The 20,782-nt window shown below is 36.5% G+C and overlaps 1 protein-coding gene across 1 annotated transcript; it reads left to right on the top strand.

The window, feature by feature from the left end:
• The first annotated feature begins 161 nt into the window (after positions 1–161).
• LOC135071839 (sodium-coupled monocarboxylate transporter 1) lies at positions 162–20,782 on the top strand. Its single transcript, XM_063965672.1, has 14 exons — positions 162–385; positions 1,351–1,609; positions 7,134–7,444; positions 7,519–7,684; positions 7,759–7,870; positions 12,811–12,878; positions 13,357–13,511; positions 14,142–14,385; positions 14,564–14,679; positions 15,140–15,239; positions 15,846–16,016; positions 17,892–18,040; positions 18,305–18,503; positions 20,501–20,782. The coding sequence occupies exons 2-14, from the start codon at positions 1,559–1,561 to the stop codon at positions 20,774–20,776; spliced, it is 2,118 nt and encodes a 705-aa protein (XP_063821742.1). The 5' UTR covers positions 162–385; positions 1,351–1,558; the 3' UTR covers positions 20,777–20,782.

The raw sequence follows: 20,782 nt of genomic DNA, 5'->3' as shown, positions 1-20,782 counted from the left end.
GTATCTATCGACTTGACAAGCCTGCTTCACTGAAGCTCATTTATTACGCATTTTAAATCCTAATGGTATCAATTGTTGTTGGTGTAGCTCTATGTAGGTACTAAAATAATCTTTTTCATGGCTTAAACCGTGAAAATTGCTTGAAGCGATAACCTTCATAAAGGTATTTACTAGTTATTCAACCATCATTCACAGCACACTCATATTTATTGTATTAATTAGGAATTGTGTGGCATGCCCTAAACAATGAAGGAAGCATATTTTTTGTTCTGGAAGAAATTTTCAAAGTGTTAAACGCACAGTGCATTGTATAACGTTTTCTACGTGAAGTGCGAATAATTGACCTATGACTTGACGCCAATAATGTGGAAATACCGGTAGATTGGTAAGTGCTAGCCAGGCAGGTTGAATACTATCACACATTCCTTGGTCGAAGACTAAGGTGCGATATACAGGACGAAGCTCAAACTCGATTTAATTTAAGCATAGATTGAGGCTTTGATTACTTGAATTTCAATTTTTAATCTATTTACAGGTCAGAATCTATGACTGAGAATGAATCAAGTATAAAACGTTGTTTAATACAGGTCTAGCAACATTATAATTTTTTCTTCTTCATTTCTCCATTATCTTTTTCATTACCAAAAGCATCTCGCACTTCGTTGTCTATAAGCATGTTCTTTAACAGAGTGCCATGTTTGCTTCAATGAAGCTTGCTATGTAAAAAACTAAACAATAAAGATATTGTCTGCGAAGACATTTAAATTCTTTGAAGTTTCTATCCTATTCTACTCGTATCTACTTCAAAAATCGGTAATAGACATTATCATTTCATGGCTAACTATGTACTTTCATTATTTACTCACTTATAAGTATCCACTTAAGGAATGATGATACATGGTTTCCTCATTACGATAAACTGAATAAACAAATACTAGATCCAACTGGATCTTCATGCATCTCTTTTTATACCCTAAAAAGCGATTTGAGGAATGAACAACATTTACGATAACAATCATTAGCACTATCCTACTTTTGTCAAAGGATCACTCAACTGCTTTAGTCTCTACATTTACTCGTAGTCTGGACTTTTATTTTACTTTTGATCTTTTCATGTCAAAAATAAGAAACTGAATTTTCATCGTCCGTTGAAAATGATAAGAAAAATTTGTAGAAAATTAACTAAGGTTTCACGTATTTCTTAGCATTTGAAAAAGTAGTGTTTTCCGATTGCGATGTCTTATATAGAGTAGGTATCGCGTTACATGTTGTTTTCTTGTATATTATCTTCATCTTTATTTTGTGTGGTAACCCTGGGACATCGTTAAAAGCTCAGCTGTTACGTTTCAGTTAAGGACTGTTAGTCGGTTCCGCCTTTATAGAATCGCTGTCCACTTATTGGTGTGCATGTCCGACATATATCTCGACGACATCAGCCTTGCAGTACGCAACTAATTCATTACTACTTCCACACTGCCCAGGACATGTAAACAATCGGATCGGACCAGCTGATAAATATCTCTATAAGTGTTAATGCAAAAACAAACCATAAGAAGTCATGGCAGCCCTAAATCAGAGCAGAGGAAAGTGTTCTTGTAGAGCTACAAAGGTAAGTACAACCTAAAATTTAATCTTTACCCATGTAAAAATTACCTAATTATAACTTTTTCCGAATTTATCTTAATCTACACAAAATTGTTTATTATCCCATAATAATGGGATTTACATTGAGAATGTAAAAAAAATATATGAAAATAATTGCAAGCAATTTTAAAAAATTTAACATCTGTTGTGTAATCTTGATAATTTTCCAAAACGAGATACTGCTCTCCTCTTACAAAAAATATTTTACATGTACCTACTTAACCCTTAATTTGGCAGACTCATTATTTATCAAAAAATAAAAATACATCGTCGGATTTATGTTTTTAGGGTTATTTATAGGTCAGAAAAAAATATATAAAAAATCGGAACTTCACTAAATAGAAAAAAAACAATGTTCATCCCAATGAACACTGCCAAATATATGGAGAATTGTAACTGTTCATTGGGGTGAACATTGCCAATTTAGGGTAGCGGCATTAAATTAAAACAATTATACATATAAAAAGTAAAATTTATATTATTAAACGCTTTTTGGTGCACGAAATAGTAAGAAATTAACTATTACCATACAATTTTGTGTGATAGTTGAGGTTAAATAATGTTTAATGTTTTTAAAGAAAAAAATCATAATATTTTGTTCATGTAACTTAAAAGTGGACAAGTCGCACAAAAAAATAAAAAACAGCTCCCACATTTATAAAATATATTCTTCAGGGTTTAAATAAAAAAGTAAAAATGATTTTAATCATAAATATTCTTTGGAACTACAAATTTTGAATCTACAAACAACCGCTAAATTAAAATATGTAATTATTTTGCATGAAAATTTAGAAAACAATTATGTCCACTTTTACAAGTAACAAAACATTATTCTGATATTACATTTCATGCAATATACAGTATCAAGCTGCCAACAACCCAAACAAAATAAAAATTAACTATAAATAAAGAAATTGGTCCACTGAAATAAAATTAAACAAAAATAAACGTTTGATAGCCTATTTGACAACGTTCACTGGGATGAACAATCAAACATTGATAGTAATTTGGCAATGTTCACTGGGATGAACACTCGACTTTGACCTGGTATAACATGGCTTATTTATTAAATGAGCATTATAAATCAATCAAGTTATTGAGCATGAACACTATGCAATACGTTAAAACCACTGTCATTACTCAATTATAATAAAAAACATGTAAAGCTTGAATAAACACCTTGACACTAAAGCCTGGTCTTCGCTATGTCGGCATTTTGGCTAAAATTAACACTTTCAGACTGTGGCTAGCACATAAAAATATTTTTCTACCAAAACTTAAAAATACTTTCTAGTGAAAAAAAAAAGTTACCAGTAATTAAGACGTATGCACTCGGCATATTATTTTTTTCAATTTAATGTTCATCCCAGTGAACAAAATCAAATGAAGGGTAGATTCTAACTAAATAAGTAATTGCCGTTACGTCCTACAGACATTATCACCTAATTACATAACATATCCTCAATTATTTAGCCAAATAGTTACGGTTACGGCATATAAAACTCTAATTTCAATATGTAATTATTGAAATTTAAAAAATCTACACGGTCGAATTCATTATAATTGCTCTCATCACGAAGAAACAACCTTCTGTCATGTTTTAAGTTTGATTGGCATTGATTAGGCAACACTCCTCTTTATAATTTGAATAGAAATTAACATTCATTCGAGTTATAAGACGGCTTACTAAAATACTTTATACAACGCATTACTTTTTAATAAAATATCCCTTCAGAAATAACTGAAGTCATTGTAGGGTACCTACTGTAGTCACTCAGAACCAGTTTTCAGGAATATTTTTAGCTAAACTGTTTTATAATTTTACTTTGTACCGATCCCACGACTTTTACTCGTACGTGTCCTCCGTGCACTGTCAGGGAAACTCAGGCTAAATAAGTTAGAAAACTAACAAAAACACTTAAATTAGTTCTAGACATATGTAGATCCCATCAAAAACAATACTTGTCAAAAAAACCAAGTCTCGCAACTCAGTTGTTCTACGGTAAAAAGTTGTGAGATCCATGTAATACCAAGTCCAGGCCAGGAAATCTTTAACGTTTTACATAAATTATTGACTTGGCCATCGCACTAAATAATTTAATTTACACGTGTTTTCATGCGATGGCCAAGTCAATATATTTATGTAAAACGTTAAAGATTTCCTGGCCTGGACTTGGTATTACATGGATCTCACAACTTTTTACCGTAGAACAACTGAGTTGCGAGACTTGGTTTTTTTGACAAGTATTGTTTTTGATGGGATCTCATTTCTTTTTGTATTTTGTAGACAGCAGTTATGTATCTAGAAAACTGGACCGAAATTGAAAAATTTTACTCGACTTGGCGGTTGCACTACCATGCCCCCAAATCTCATTTCTTTTTGTATTTTGTAGACAGCAGTTATGTATCTAGAAAACTGGACCGAAATTGAAAAATTTTACTCGACTTGGCGGTTGCACTACCGTGCCCCCAAATATTTTAGTTTTTCCTTGATTCATACACCAAACACTACTTATATTCCAAATGGCAATGCCAGATTTTGTATGGAAAGTGGCGTCTTTTTTTTTCGCGCGGCCATCGACCAAACTTTGTTTTTTGATTACAAAATAGTGTAATAAACCAAACTTACTATGGCATGTATACCTCTAAACTCAGTCTGAACTGAGTTACGAGCATTAGAAGTTTGATTATTTTCATACTAGATTTGCTTTTTGTGCGCAAGTTTTGTAAGAAATTGCAACAAAATATTGCGCTATTTTTTTATTGCGCTGATTCTGCTCCATACTGATGTCTGGAGCCTTTAATGGATGATATTGTTTGTTTACACATACAATCTCACTATTTTGTTGCAATTTCTTACAAAACTTTGCGCGCAAAAAGCAAATCTAGTATGAAAATCATCAAACTTCTAATGCTCGTAACTCAGTTCAGACTGAGTTTAGAGGTATACATGTAATAGTAAGTTTGGTTTATTACACTATTTTGTAATCAAAAAACAAAGTTTGGTCGATGGCCGCGCGAAAAAAAAAAGACGCCAATTTCCGGCATTGTCTTTTGAAGCTTCTAGGTCTGCTAGAAGTGCCTTAGAATTTTGATGATCGGTGAGTCAGTGAGTCAGTGAGTCAGTGAGTGACAAAATTAAGTAACTTTGACCCGTTATAATTCTTAAACTACTGGTTCAAATTCAATGAAATTTTAAATATACCGTGTCTTTACAATGCCTGCATAGCTAATGAAAATTCAGCCTTCTAGTTTTATCCACAACGAAGTTACAGGCAGTCGAAAATGGCCTGAATTGCTTCGAGAAAAGGATGGTACGGCCGTGCCGCTTTTTTGCTCGACTTGGTGCGGGCACTGCCGTGCCCCCAGATAATCCTATTTGTGAATAGAAGCTACCTACTCTATTTTTTTTTATAGAATGCCTATGTCTATCTATTGGGCACACTACACGTGTTTTATTTGTCTAGCTAACCTAATAAACTGTGGAGTCCTATTGTTAAATCAAAGTTCACTAATGAAATTCTGCAAAGCTTTTTTAGGGTTCCGTAGTCCTGACAGGAACCCTTATAGTTTCGATATGGTCTGTCTGTCTGTCCGAGGTTTTGCTTGGAAACTATTGGCACTAGAGAGCTGTAATTTTGTGGAGGTAGTATACTAATCACACCAAAAAAACGGTAGAATAAAATTTTGTAAAAAAAATTTTTTTCTGGTAGCTCCCCTACATGTATAGTGGGTATGATTTTTTTTTCTTCTTCTACCCCATCGTGTGGGGTATCGTTGGATAGGTATTTTAAAATGGCTTCAGAGTTTCTAAGACCATTTTTCGATTTAGGGATCCGTTTGCAAAGTGTTAAAGTTTAAAGAGCCAATTTTTGTTCGAGTAGAGCGTCCATCTAAAAACTAAACTGTTGGCTGGAAAATCAGTAAAAAATCATGATACTAGTGCTTTTTATGAACTTTTAAGGAAAACTATAGCGGTTAAGAAAGATCAGTTAGTTTAAGAGTAATAGTCGTTTAACTCAGGTATTATAAAATTTTATACCTAATAAAAAGTCCTTAGAAGAAAATATGAAAAGTGACTTTAGATGAAGTAATTGCTTGCTTCTAAAATATATTGTGGTAACGACGGACAACTACGGAACCCTACACTGCGCGTGACACCACGACACGCACTTGACCAATTTTTTGTAATCTTGAATCCTGAAATCCAATTTACTTAGGTTTAAATTAAAGTAATCACGAGTGCTTATTCATTATTTTATTTAATTACTTGTCGGATGGTTTGAAACATTATAAACATTTAAGAATTCTTATAATATGATAACTGTAGTGTTAGAGGTATTAGGGACTTTATTACATACAAAACCTAAACAAAAAATTCGATATAATTAAATTTTTAAGTGTTTAATTTGATACAAATATCAAAAGACTTTAAAAACTTGATTAATTACAATATTGTACACTCAATCATACCTATCCGAAGAACTGTGCATTAGGTATTATTTACAATTCTATAATAGACCACAATAACAGAAAGAGATAGAGCACTAACTCTATCAGTTATAACAATTGCCCGAATCGTGATACGTATATGATGACCAAGTCAATTGATGACAAACATAAACAAATATTTCAAAGGGTAAATAATGTATTAGATCCGCCTACTTCTTAACTGTAATCGAGATGAATCAACTAACAGATCAGTATACTTAATTGTTTGGAATGTGGGCACGCACATCGTTCCCTCAGTTCCTCCCAACGGTTCGACGACGTCTTGTAAATCCAGAGTCATCCGGTTTGAGGAAGCTGGTGGTAGCTCCGAACCGGCTGATTCCGCATCTCGCCGGCGTTTATCGGCCTTAGCTACGTGCACGCGCCACGCGCGTATTCATGTTATAAACGCTCCATTAGTTTTCACATCAGTATAGGCATTTCTGCACGCCAAAATATTACACAATACAAAACAATGAGCATCCAAATGCAATTCGTATATTTTTAGCATCGGAATGTCATTTGCGTAATAGTCGTATTACTCACTGGCATTTCAGACTGCAAATCGCAAATCGCCTGTAACAAAGGCTTAGGTAAGGACAGAAACGAGCGGTTTCATGATTCACGCGACTTCCTATCAATGAAACTAATTGATTGTAGTGTTTTTAATGAATCACCACATCGTAGGAAGTTAATTATTTCGTTCAACGTCTAGTGGTCAATTGAAAACATACTTTTTAGTAATTGGAAAAATACTGCTCGACCCAGCAAAAATTATTTCTCATTGAACGGAGTAGAGGTAGTAGATTAGCCGCTCTCCGATTATACAATTAAGCAGCCTACATACATGTTTACACGTTGATTGATGACATGAACCAGACAAACTAAACAAGTTACATTATTAGTCGGCTAGATAATTTCAATTATAGCAGTCAATTATCATCAAGATACTTATTATTTTATTTCACACAATTAAGTAATATTCTGTATTGTTTTAGGTATTTTTAACAAATATTTTACTGTTAAGCTTACTGACCGTCGTAGCAGCTACGCCAAGTTTACCACAACCCAACAAAACCCAGACAATAGATGTCACAAACAACAATCTCACAAGAGTCAGAAATGTTTCCATGGAAAGTGGAAATTTTGGTTGGGAAGACTACAGCGTGTTGGCGGTGATGTTGATAGTTTCGTGCGGAATCGGTGTATTCTATGGCTACTTTGGCGAAAAACCTACCACCGGTGACGACTTTTTGTTGGGAGGATCATCGATGGGAACATTTCCAATGTCGCTGAGTCTCGCAGCTAGGTAATAGAAGAAACGTAAATATGAAATAAGTTTCATTTAAACGTTTTAAATGATAACAAATTTGACGTTTTCAGTTTCATAACAGCAATAGAGCTGTTGGGAAACCCTGCGGAGATGTATATGGCGGGTGCGCAGTTCTGGATGATTTGTGTCGCCTTTGTGCTCGTCGTGCCCATCGCCAGCCAGTTGTATTTGCCCGTTTTTATGCGCTTGCGACTCACTTCATGCTACGAGTACTTGGTAAAACTATCAGTTTTGATTTATCAAAAAACCCTAAAATTAATTTAGATTTTCTAACCCTTTAAAATTTACAGGAAGTGCGGTTCTGCAAGTCTATTCGAGTGTACGCTAGTGTACTGTACATGCTGCAGATGATCCTATACACAGCTGTAGCCGTGTATGCGCCAGCGCTCGCACTTTCCGATGGTATGAACAAATATTATTTGACTGGAAATTTCGAATTTCCTTTTTAAATCGAAATAAAGTACGATTAACAGTATTAATTAATAATAATTTATTATCATATCATACAGTAAGTACATAAAATACAAGTACCTATCAAAATCAAACGAACAAAATCAAAGTCAGGGGTGGAAAAATATTTTAACAAGTGTCAGAAAATGGTAAAACTGATCTATTTGAAAGATACAACAATCCTTATTCCGCATTATTATTCAAATGCATAGCCCTTACAAAATTATATAAGTCATGGACTTTATTCAAAGTAGGTACACAGTCAGTCAATGTCAATAGAAATTTTGCAACTGTAACGTGACCAAACATAGAATCGATTTAGAGCAAGTGGATGCTCCTGTACATACATACAGGGTGTCCCAAAAACAATGGATAACCCTGTAACCATCGATAGGCCTCGCCATGATCTCCCTAACGTCCATTTTTGACCCCAATAAAAATATCACCGATTTCAAGATTTTTAAGTTTTTGTGCATTTTTAGAAAATTGCCACCTGCGATTACTTTTTCTCATGCCATTTCTACAAATGAGGATACTTTTCAATCTAGTTTTTTTCCTTATCACAAGGGATAGTTGGGCTATCAAAAGAAAATATCAAAGTTCAACAAACTAGTTTGAAAGTATGAAAATTTTAAGAAATTGCAGAAGAGAAGGAACAATTAATTCATTGTCTTGCACTTTTGATCAGCCATCGTGTAAAAAAAATGTAGGAAGACCATCGTGCCCATTACCTTAAAAACTTCCTTAGTTAATTGAGATTCTAAAAAGGTATCACAAGCCTATGTATCCTGTATTATTTTTATCTTATGGCTACTTGAATAGCAACTAGTATGAAAACTGCAAAAATTAGTTTTTCTCGTAATAGCTAAACTAGGACTGCATAGTGGCATTAAATACAAATGGATACTTTTTAGCGTAGGAATTTAAATAAAGCAACATTTTATCATCATCATCATCATCATTTCAGCCGTAGGACGTCCACTGCTGAACATAGGCCTGTACCCTAATGATTTTCATAATAACCGCTTGGTAGCGGCCTGTATACAGCACCTTCCTGCTTATCTTTATGAGGTCGTCGGTCCACTTTGTAGGTGGACGTCCTACGATGCGCTCTCCGGTACGTAGCCTCCACTTGAACCCTGCTGCCTCAGTTCTGCGAACTACTGTGCCTTGCCCTTTGCCACTTCAGCTTGCTGATCCGTCGGGCTATGTCAGCGACTTTAGTTCGTTTACAGGTCTCCTAATTTCTGATATGGTTTCGTAAAGAAACCCGAGCATAGCCCCTTCCATAGCACGCTGTGCAAAAAATCCACGTTTCCGAGCCGTGTATCATCACGGGCATCTGTCTATAGGCACATGTATAAGGTGTAAAACAAAAAATAAGAAATCACAAAAACGCAGAACGGACGGCCAATGGGGCAACAGGGTTCAAGTGGAGGCTACGTACCGGAAAGCGCATCGTAGGACGTCCACCTACAAAGTGGACCGACGACCTCATTAAGGTAAGCAGGAAGGTGCTGGATGCAGGCCGCTACCAAGCGGTCATTATGAAAATCATTGGGGTACAGGCCTATGTTCAGCAGTGGACGTCCTATGGCTGAAATGATGATGATGATGATGATAAAATGTTGCTTTACTAAAATTCCTACGCTAAAAATTATCCATTTGTATTTGATGCCACTATGCAGTCCTAGTTTAACTATTACGAGAAAAACTCATTTTTGCAGTTTTCATACTAGTTGCTATTCAAGTAGCCATAAGATAAAAATAATACAGAATACATAAGCTTGTGATACCTTTTCAGAATCTCAATTAACCAAGGAAGTTTTTAAGGTAATGGGCACGATGGTCTTCCTACATTTTTATTACACGATGGCTGATCAAAAGTGCAAGACAATGAATTAATTTTTCCTTCTACTCTGCAATTTCTTAAAATTTTCATACTTTTAAACTAGATTGTTGAACTTTAATCTTTTCTTTTGATAGCCCAACTATCCCTTGTGATAAGGAAAAAAACTAGATTGAAAAGTATCCTCATTTGTAGAAATGGCACGAGAAAAAGTAATCGCAGGTGGCAATTTTCTAAAAATGCACAAAAACTTAAAAATCTTGAAAACGGTGATATTTTTACTAGGGTCAAAATTGGACGTTAGGGAGACCATGGCGAGGCCTATCGATGGTTACAGGGTTATCCATTGTTTTTGGGACACCCTGTATAGGTATTTAAACTGGCTATCTACAGTCTATTTACATTTTAATTAAAATTTAGGAAACTTCTTTCTTATATATTTAAGGAAAGATAAAATCACAAACGTCTGAATTATTTGAAAAAGTGTCACAAATCAATTTTATTAGATACACCCTCACAATCTACGAAATTCAAACATTGCACTTAGTATTAACCTTTCACAAAATCTTCTTGAGAATACGTAACTATTTAAATCAGGAAGGTCAAATATAATGACAGGATTGAGTTCAGCTGAATTACCATGCAATGCGCAACCTCAACCGAAAATTGTAGCTCAAAATAAATTCAAATCACGGGTGGTGCAATAGGTAACAGTTTGCATAATGTTCCCGGACAACGCCGGGCTTTAATCTAATAATATTTAATAATAAAGAACGAATTATACAGCAATCTTGCGGTTTTAGAAAATAGACATTAACAATTCAAAGTTAAAACCAGAAGTGTTCTTAAATATATATCCTACATCGTATGAATAGAGTGGTGTTACTTAACGATATCCTGAACAATTTGTATTATGTAGTCTAAATAGGTTAGTGAAAGCAAATAGTCAAGGCAAGACAACATAAAAGATGCATCCAAAATGGGTGTGTATGAATCGTACGTGGCCACGCACAAGTGACCGCACTTACGCAATGGGATGACAATGCCGACATAAAACTTAATTCATGCTTCTGAATGTGACTTTAAGTGCTCTAATCATTACGTCAACGTAACAATTTAATGTTATCATTATAATATAAATGATATAATAACAGTACCGTCTATTGATATTTTATTGACGACTCTACCATATTCACAATGGAACGGTCTGCGATCTACAAATTTCTTTTTTACTTTAATGGACATTTAATATCAAATTGTTGTACATTAGAATTATAAAAGTCTAAAGCTAATATTATTGCTTTATATGACGAGTTTCATAATAATTTCGGTATGCAACGGAGGAGCAAGTGTTGCGTCGGCGCCGCTTATTTACGACTAGGGTTTCTGCTCGAGCTTTCTCGAACTCGAGAAAACTCGAGAAATTTGGCTTCATTCGAGACGAGAAAAAAATTACCGGAGCTCGAGAATTCTCGAGTCTCGAATTTGAAGCTTTTAATAATCTTGAAAGCCTATTTTCTTAGACAAAAGTAAGTTTTTAATTATTTAAAAGGTTAACGTTGCTTTTAGACTGGTCTAGTCTTTCCTTTTTTACCCGACTGCGTGACGCAAAGGAGTGGTAATGTGTCTAACAGCCTATGTGTGTATGTATGTTTTTGAAGCACTATAGAGACCAAACTCTTGGGTCGATTTTTATGATTCGCACGTCAATCGATTTCTTTTAGTCCGGTGAGTGTCACTAAAGACATGACGTTAGTAAAAATTCAATATGGCGATTACTGGACGCCATATTGTGAAACTCAACAAACTATGGCATGTGAGGTATCATTAGATTTGTTTTAACTGTGAGAGTGACACTGGGTATATCAAAATTGGAAAATATAAAAATGGCCGATTTTTGGGGCCAATATATGTATTAAATATAACTCAAAACCTATCGAGTGGGTTATCAATAAAGGGTTTTTAAATAGCTTGCAAAATGTATGCTCTTTAACTAATAGATTAAAATAAAAATATTATTGAAAACAAAAAACCCAACTGGGTAAAAATAAACTGAAAAGATAGAAATAAGACAAAGTGTTCACAAATGCAGTTGGAGACATCAAACACTTATCATCATCATCATCAACAGCCCTTTACAGTCCACTTATGGACTATGAACCTCCTTCCGCGGGAAGAGTAGGGGTTGGTGACAAATTAATGTATTCTAATGTATTCTACACGGCTTATCAGCAACTACTTATCACCAACAAAAAAAAATAGTCATTGATGTCTCCGACTGCATTTGTGAACACTTTGTCTTGTTCCTATCTTTTCACTTCATTTTTACGTAGTTGGGTTTTAGTTTTTTTGTATATTAGATTTAAAAAAACCTGTGTTTTTATCAAATTTCAACCGATTTCAACAATTTTAATTAAAAGACTCGAGACCCGAGAAAACTCGAGACTTTGGCCTCGAGAATTCCCGAAACTCGAGAAAAAAAATAGGTCGAGAAATCAGAAACCCTATTTACGACCTACCACTAAACTGGGCATCGTTAATGGTCCACGATGGAACGTGACACCTGGCACATAGGTCAGGGCGGCGGGCAATGCAGCCCGCAATGCAGCGAGATGTGCTAAATGGTCATCGCCACTGAGCAATGCTCAACTACCATTACTCGCTGACATAATACTCAATTATGATTAATGCTCAACTATTATCTTAATGGATGCCTTTATTCCGCAGTAATGTTCCTTTTCGGTGTCAGATGGTATTGCAGAGACGCCACGCTTAGAGATGTGGGCAATTAGCTCGGTTTTAGCAACGAGAGAATGTTAATGACTTGTTTTCAAACTTGCTACACGCAATCCACGCCCGAAAAATTGATAATGAAAGGTTCCGCGGCGTGATGGTGTCTTAATGGCTATTCATCGAAATATAATTGAGATTTATCGATAAATACTAATTAAAATGTATTCGTTACACAAACACTCGTAGCTACTTTCGATTCAATTAATTGTGTAAGTTTTTCAATACCGAATTTCGTGTTTTTGTTTTACAGTTACGGGACTGAATACGTATTTGGCGGTGACGTTGGTTTACGTCGTGTGCATATTTTACGCTTCACAGGTAAGAATGTTTTTCTTTCTTTCTTTCTTTTTCTGTATTGGTGAACTTTTAAAAAGTTTTCGATGCAATTTTTATTGCACTATGGATCACCTATGAGTGTAATTAAACTTAGATAGAAGAGAAACAATCACAAAAAATACTTTAAATACGATTAGTTCTTCGCATTGGCCATGTTTACTACGTATTATGTAGTATGGCTTGGTGTTAATTATCCAGACATGTAGCTTTTGGTTTAGTTCGCACAGCTGACGCAGCTTTCCATAGTTATTGTTAGTATAGTCGTATAGTTGCATATAACTATGAAAAACTGAGTCAGCTATGCAAGCTACGCTAAACTAGCTTAGCTCTTTACATTACGTTAGGATCATAGAAAAACCCGAAAATAGAAAAAACATTTCCTAAAAAATCTTGTTCCGCGACCGACAAAATCGTCCGAGCGAGATTGAGGGATTTGACTTAATTTTGTAATTTTGAACAGGGTGGTATGAAAGCCGTGATAATGACGGACTCGTTCCAATCGGCCGTGCTGCTGGGCTCGCTGGGCGCGGTGCTGGCGCTGGGCGCGGCCGGCGTGGGCGGGCTCGACGTGGCGTGGGACTACGCCGCCCGCACCGAAAGACTGCACTTTTTCGAGTAATCCAACATTATTTTAAAGCGTATTGCAACATTTTCCCCTATGCATTTACTGTACGGAAAAAATATGATGCAAATAAGTACTTCTCGGCAAAATTCCCTATTTGGAAAAATTATGTTAAAACTAGATTGAAAAAACAAAATTTTCTTGGTTTTCCAAAGCACTCCAAAGTTTGTACTCAGTGTGGCCAATACGAAACTATGCGGTTACTTTGTAGCCATATCAAAGTTATCGTAATCCACCGTAAACCAATAACACAGGTTAGGTTAGAGGAAGAAATTATATGAATACTAACGAATCGTTAAAATCGTAGGTACTTGAGGATGGTCACGAACGTACACCTAGCTTTCTATAAAGTGAAATCTTTTGCAAACTGAGATGTGAAGTGGTTTATACTCGTGCATACGCATGCAATCAAAATTGCGAACCACATGCCCTCAATATCCATAATGATTATTTGTAGATAAACATTTCCTTCGTATTACCATAATTACATTACTTTTGGGATTACTAAACATAAACCAACATAAATTGAGCATGCATTTTGAAATCAAAATGAACTTTTTAGGTATTTCGTCAGCGGTTTAAGTAGAAAACGAGTGTTTACTAAGTTACTTATTTGATTTTAGCATGAACCCAGACCCGACGGTGCGGCACTCGTTTTGGTCTGTCGTGGTCGGAGGGACCATGTACTGGACGAGCATGTTTTGCGCTAACCAAGCTTCGGTGCAAAAGTACCTGTCAGTCGAACGCATCAGCCAAGTGCGAGTGGCGCTATGGGTCTCCGCCTTCGGCTTGATAGCGGTGTACTCCGTGAATTTCGTCACCGGGGTCATCCTCGCATACCATTATTCCGATTGTGATCCCATTCAGGTAAACGTTTACGAATTTATTACGCTACATTGACGCGCGCGCATTAGAATACGGTCATTATTACAAAACACGTGTATGTGTGTTGCACACGTTTTCCAATATTAAGGTACACTTGCTGGCTACTTTATATGCAATCGTGGAGTGAAATGAATAATGATGAATTGATGATTTACCACAGGCCGGAATTACTAAAGGATCCGATCGTATCCTGCCGTTGTACGTGATGCAACAGCTTGGCAAGTACCGGGGCATGCCAGGATTCTTCGTTGCTGGAATTTTCGCAGCCAGTCTTGGGTAACACATCACTGATATTTACTTAGACAATATTACTGAAACTTGACTATTTTGTCTCCCACAACAATAATGAGCCCGTCATAGTGAATCGTATGAAGGCCCGTGAATTACTGATCCAGATTCAGTCACAGCTTCAGACCTAACAGTTAACTGGTGAAGTCCAGTTGGTATACCAGTTTTAATTCACGACACTGTTCAGATAAATTGGGAACTCAATTCATATCGCAAATTGCATCGTTAAGAGTAAGCTGTCAGCCGACAATGCTAAATCAATTAAAATTGTTATTATTTATTATTCAATTTAACAACTACTATAAGACAGACATTATTTTCATTACGTAAACAGAGCCTTTCTCCTTTTAGATTAGACTTGGATTAAAAGTGTTTTCTTGTATTGATTCAACAACATATTGATGTTAAATATTTGAGGACACTAAATGTATTTATTTTCATTTTTCAGAACAGTGGCTTCGGCTTTGAACTCTTTAGCTGCTATAGCATGTCAGGATTTAGTGACAGGGCTCCTTGGAATAAAGCTACCGGAAGATAAGGGAGCTATGGTAAGTTTCTCAAAGTCCCACAAACAGATAGCTATGAGACGAGCTAGGCCAAAAAACCATGAAACTATAGTAGGTATGTTTACCTAAAAGGTGTAGCCGAATGGTAAGATATGGGATGAGGGCATGAATCCTCCCTCAGGCATCACGCACACTATGGCTTCAATACGCATAATTATAAAAAGTATTAAAAAGCTCTGCTGAAAGCTTTCCCACCACTCCACGAATAAGCTAAAGTAAATGAATGAATGTAAAATGCTGTGAAAATAGCTTTAAGCCGGTATATGCCAACAGTTGTAATAAAGTGACCCAAAAAGTAAAATTTTATAGTCAGCAACCAAAAATAATAATTTTAATTTGTTCTAACGCGTTTAAGTCTTTTGTATGGCAACTATAAAAAACATACTTATTAAAGTAAATAATTGCAACGACATTATGTTTAAAAAAAATCTTAAGCATTATCATTTGTGGTTCCATCTTTCATTCCAAACCGTCATATATCGCTTAGTGGCTTCGTGGTGGTTTCAACAACCAAATAAATCATAGTCTGATTAATGACTCATTCATGATTAACAAATACAAACATTAATGATTTATCACTGTTAACAGATAGCACGATGGGTGTGCATCGCGTGTGGCGCGGTGTCGTTCGGGCTTGTATTCGCGGTGGAGCGCCTAGGGCCTGTGCTGCAACTGGCACTGTCCTTCAACGGGATGGCAGGCGGTGTTTCGCTCGGCCTCTTTACCCTTGGCATGCTGTTCCCTTGGGCTAATGCTAAGGTACTACTGCACTATTTTCAGACCTTGCTGTTACTGGTTCTATCATTTAACAAGGTATTTATTTACAGCTACAATATCACAATAACCCAAAGGTATCGGACTCGGTGTCACTGCCGATTCTGAACTTGCCTCTAATTCGTAGCTTAGTTTGAGGTGTTAACGGGACTAGGTATTAGCAATTTGCGCAGTACAGATTACTGTTATTCTTTAAAAAAAACTGTTGATTAGTTAACTTTAACTAATAATATTTGAATAAGAAAGTTAGCTTTAAAAAACGTAATCAACACCCATTAATATTTCATGCAGGTCATCTTTTTTATTGCGATTGCAAACGATTACATACAAGAAAATTAACCAGACAACGTCCACATTGTCAAGACGATTACACCTCTCGCCAGTGAACCTCTCATCTCAACCTCATCATCTCGCCACTCGACTTCGAGTGTTGCAACATTACTCATCAATAGTGTTGCTTTTTATATGTAACATATTTTTAGAATAGATTTTGTTCGCGGCTTCGCTCGCTTTAAAATATAGACCTTCGTTTCATCCCCTTGCTGTCGCTTAGCGGACGCCTGTCGTAATACTTAATTAAACGCAAACCATTCAGTGTTTCAGCTGAGTGCTGATAAATCAGTCAGTCAGTAACGTTTATATATTTTTAAGTGCACAAACAATAATGAGCTTCAAATATTTTGAAATGAGGTAGACATTTCAGATAAAGTTAAGTACTTACCTAGATGAAGAAACTATTGGTGAATCGTATGAATAGAAATAAAATTGGTAATAATTAATATGTAACCTGATTGCAATAAAAGTAACAGATTCATGCGTTTGTTTACATAAGCGGTAAGCGTTACAGTCATTATCGAACGAAAGTAAAGAGAATGCGTCTCCATTTTTACATCAAGTAAGCATCAGTAGGTCAAGGCCATGCCACACATGCAGACGTCTGCATCCGCCTATATTCGACCGTAATGCGTATGACCTACGACCTCCGTTAATTTTAGAAGGAATAGTAAACTGAAAAATTATTGGTAAAACATTCAAGGTTGAAATAAAAAGTGAACGTAAAATGTGTTTAATCAATTTTGAGCATTAGCATACCAATAAAGATTTATCAAAGTAAGACTTAGGCAACAACATTCAAAAAGACTGTCGGGAGATTTTCTATAGGAGCGACACCAGTCATACTTGTTCAAAGGTAGGCGCAGACCACCGATTTTTAGTTGGTCGATATTTGGGCCCGATTTTAATTTGTATGAAGAAGCGGCCAAATCAAATCGGTGTAATGTGCGCACTTCCATACATGCCCATAGTATTATATTATCTGTGCCCATACCTACTGATCAACTGCCCGACTAAACTATCGGCCGACGAAAAATCGATGGTCTGCGCCTAGGCTTCAAGTTTGTACCTGTTACGGCGGGAATACGCAAACCCTATAGTATATGCTAATTAAATTATGTTGGTGTTTTCATAGAAAATAGAATCCGAAAGCATTAAAGGTTATCACGTAAAGACCGTGAATGGCGTGCATATACTGCCTGCCCAATACCTTATTACCACTCCACCTACCATGGACGATTACTACAGTCAAAGGAGGGTTATGTTCCGCAATGGACTTTAAAACAAAAGGCCAAGACAGTCAATAAAACATACAAATGGTGACAAGTATGTAGAATAGGTATGGCCATGGATGGCGAACCATAAGATTTTGAGAACCAAACCGGTACACACTTCTGTAGTAATTAAATGTTTGGAATCAATATTTGACGACACATCTTCATTTTCACAAAAAAATACACATTGATACAGTGCGAAGATTTGCCCTCCTATAATGTTGTGCCTACTTACCCCATGTTGTAAATTCAGGGTGCGGTGGCAGGCGGCGTGTTTGGTTTACTGCTGGTGGTGGTGGCCGGCGGCGGCGCTCAGTTGGCCCAAGTGACTACTCCTGGCCTGCCAGCCTCCACCGAAGGCTGCATTCTTCCAGATAACTCGACAATCCTCTTGACTCCTGGGTAAATATAAATAAAATCTAAATATTTTCAATTGTGACCATATGAATATTTTTGTTAAGACAAAGTTCTCGATCATTTATGTATATTTAATGTGTCACTAACCGTTTTTGATAAGTCAATGGCACTATAGGCGTAGCGCTTTACTTGGTATCTTCTCTACTGAACCGCTACTTATGCGCTACCAGTAGATGAAAATATGAAAAGAAATGTTTGCACATCATTGACTGTAAAGTTAGTGTTCACGTTAGTGCACCTGTTTTCCAGCAATGCTCAGGACGAAGCTGTCTTCTGGCTGTTCCGTGTCTCATACCTGTGGTACTCCGGGCTAGGCTGCGTCGCCACGGTGCTCGTCGGGCTCCTGGTGTCGGTCATCACCGGCGTCACGCACCCGGCCCACGTACCAATTGACCTAATATCGCCGCCCATCGTAGCACTACTCAATTCCTTACCAAATAACATGAAGGTAAGAGTTTAGGTACTTCATTATCATCTTCAAAAAAATATTGTAGGAATGATAATCAAGCGTATTCCAATAGAAATGCTAGTTTCTAGCATTCTAGTTAAGTTTTTTCATAGATCTAAGTAATGAGGCGTAAATTCAACCATTAAACTTCAACCGCACGTTAGGTAAATGCGTACCTATGTAAATAGGTACATCACATAAAATAAAATTCATAAAATTCATTTATTTTTGCAAATAGGCTTTAAAAAAGCGCTTTTACACGTCCCAATATTAACCCTACCACTGCTTCGGGACAATAAATGGGCCAGTGCTGAGAAGAAGCAGCGCAAGAAACTCAGTCACTATTGTCAGCCTCCTTTTCAAGGTTTTACAGTCTTTAAAATATACAAATTATAGTCATAAGTATTAATGCGAGCTAGGCAGTTAAACATTCCAAACATTTTTATCCTTTATATAATCATCAACTTTATAGTAGCCCTTTTTCATTAAGGTGCTTTTGATATGTGATTTAAATTTATGAATGGGCAATTCTACAACAGTTTGTGGTAATTTATTGAAAAGTTTAATACATTTCCCCATAAATGAATTACCAATCTTGTGCAGTCTGAAATTTGGAACGGCAAGTTTATTTTTGTTTCTTGTATTGAACTTGTGTAAATCACTCTTTCTAGTAAATTGCTCTATATTTTTGCGAACATATAAAAGGTTTTCATAAATGAACTGTGAAGCTACTGTCAGTATATTAATCTCCTTAAAGAATTCTCTCAAGGAAAATCGGGGTCCAAGGTTATAAATGGCCCGCACTGCTCTCTTCTGCAGAACGAACACAGTTTCAATGTCCGCAGCTGAGCCCCACAACAATATGCCGTATGACATTATACTATGAAAATAGCTAAAATAAACTAGCCTTGCCGTTTCAATGTCAGTTAATTGCCTTATCTTTCTCACTGCAAAAGCAGCTGAACTGAGCCTTGCTGACAAGGTTTCAATATGAGGACCCCACTGAAGTTTAGAGTCTAAAGTGATTCCCAAGAATGTTGTGGAACTTATGCTATTTAATGGTTCATTCTTCACCAAACACAAAATATGAAATCTGACAAGATAATCAACATAACGCGCTGCATACCAAAAAAGTGTGTGACACATTACAGTTCTGCTAGAGAATTCCAAATTATAATATAATTAGCTCAGTAAATCATAATATACTGCGGTAAACCGCATCTTGACGTCAATTTATTTGTTCTCATCACGTCTTCGTGGTCCCGTGGATAGTACTTCGATGCCCTCCTCCTCTGACGTCTTTCTGGGTTTGATTTTCAGAGTGGTGTGCAAAACGAAATAACGCATAGGTATCTACTCTACCTGCTGCCCATGTTCATAATATCATAGTCAATTCATGATCATGTTATGTCGTCAGTTAATGGTTAGTTTAGGGATCTTCTAAACCTAACTTTCCTGATTTCGCAACCTATGTTGTTAAATAGGTTATTGAACATTAGTGGAGTTTAGTGATGTAATCCTAAAATGCTTAGGTAGGTAGGTGTAGCGATTCTTAAAAAAACAATTTTTTTTTTTGGGTTTCGCAACTCAAAATTGGTTAGGTTACTGAACCCAAGTAAGAGTTCAGTTACTAAACATTATTTGGCTAGGTTTTGTATAAAACTAACTTTTTTGGGTTCGCAACCCTAATTTCGTTGGTTAGGTTACTAAACCCAAGTGGAATTCAGTCACTAAACCTAACTTGTTTGAAAGTTGTTTGACTAGGTTTTGTATAAAACTAACTTTTTTGGGTTCGCAACCCTAATTACTCAGTATGATTAATCGTGCTACTAACAATGCAATGCAGCAAGCAATCTTTAGAGTTTCAATTTCTTGATCGCTCGTAATAACTTAAATTACGTTTCAGTCAGATAGGAAAAAGTAGACTCGAAATCGTAACGGAATTCAACACCTGTCCACGTGCGCAATTATAAAAAACAATTTCTTCGTTTCTACAGAAAAGTCTGCGTGTGTCAACTCGGCTGGGGTCAGAAAGGCGTCGCAGTTCCAGCGTGCGGCCGCCCAGCATGTCCGACGACAAAGACACGCGCAGGCGCCGCCGGCTCTCCGAGCTTGCTGGCGGAGTGTTCTACAGCGACGCGCCCACGCTCACGCGCGGCCTCGACAACCCCGCCCTCGGCCTAGACTCGGAGAAACCACCCCCAGACGAATACCACTTCAATAGCTTCAAACTAGAACCCACATCCAACGGGCACACTTCCAACTTTTCTTAATTAATT

The sequence above is a fragment of the Ostrinia nubilalis genome, chromosome 5 (genome assembly GCF_963855985.1).
Source record: "Ostrinia nubilalis chromosome 5, ilOstNubi1.1, whole genome shotgun sequence".
NCBI classification, from domain to species: Eukaryota; Metazoa; Arthropoda; class Insecta; order Lepidoptera; family Crambidae; genus Ostrinia; species Ostrinia nubilalis.
The sequence above is the reverse complement of the archived record's forward strand: the minus strand, read 5'-3'. Positions and strand labels throughout refer to the sequence as shown.

Excerpts from the sequence above, each read along its gene's own strand:
- LOC135071839 (XM_063965672.1), top strand. The coding sequence starts at position 1,559 with ATGGCAGCCCTAAATCAGAGCAGAGGAAAGTGTTCTTGTAGAGCTACA. Across the intron at positions 13,512-14,141 it reads GAAAGACTGCACTTTTTCGA|CATGAACCCAGACCCGACGG; the intron begins GTAATCCAACAT and ends ATTTGATTTTAG. Across the intron at positions 15,240-15,845 it reads CGGAAGATAAGGGAGCTATG|ATAGCACGATGGGTGTGCAT; the intron begins GTAAGTTTCTCA and ends CACTGTTAACAG.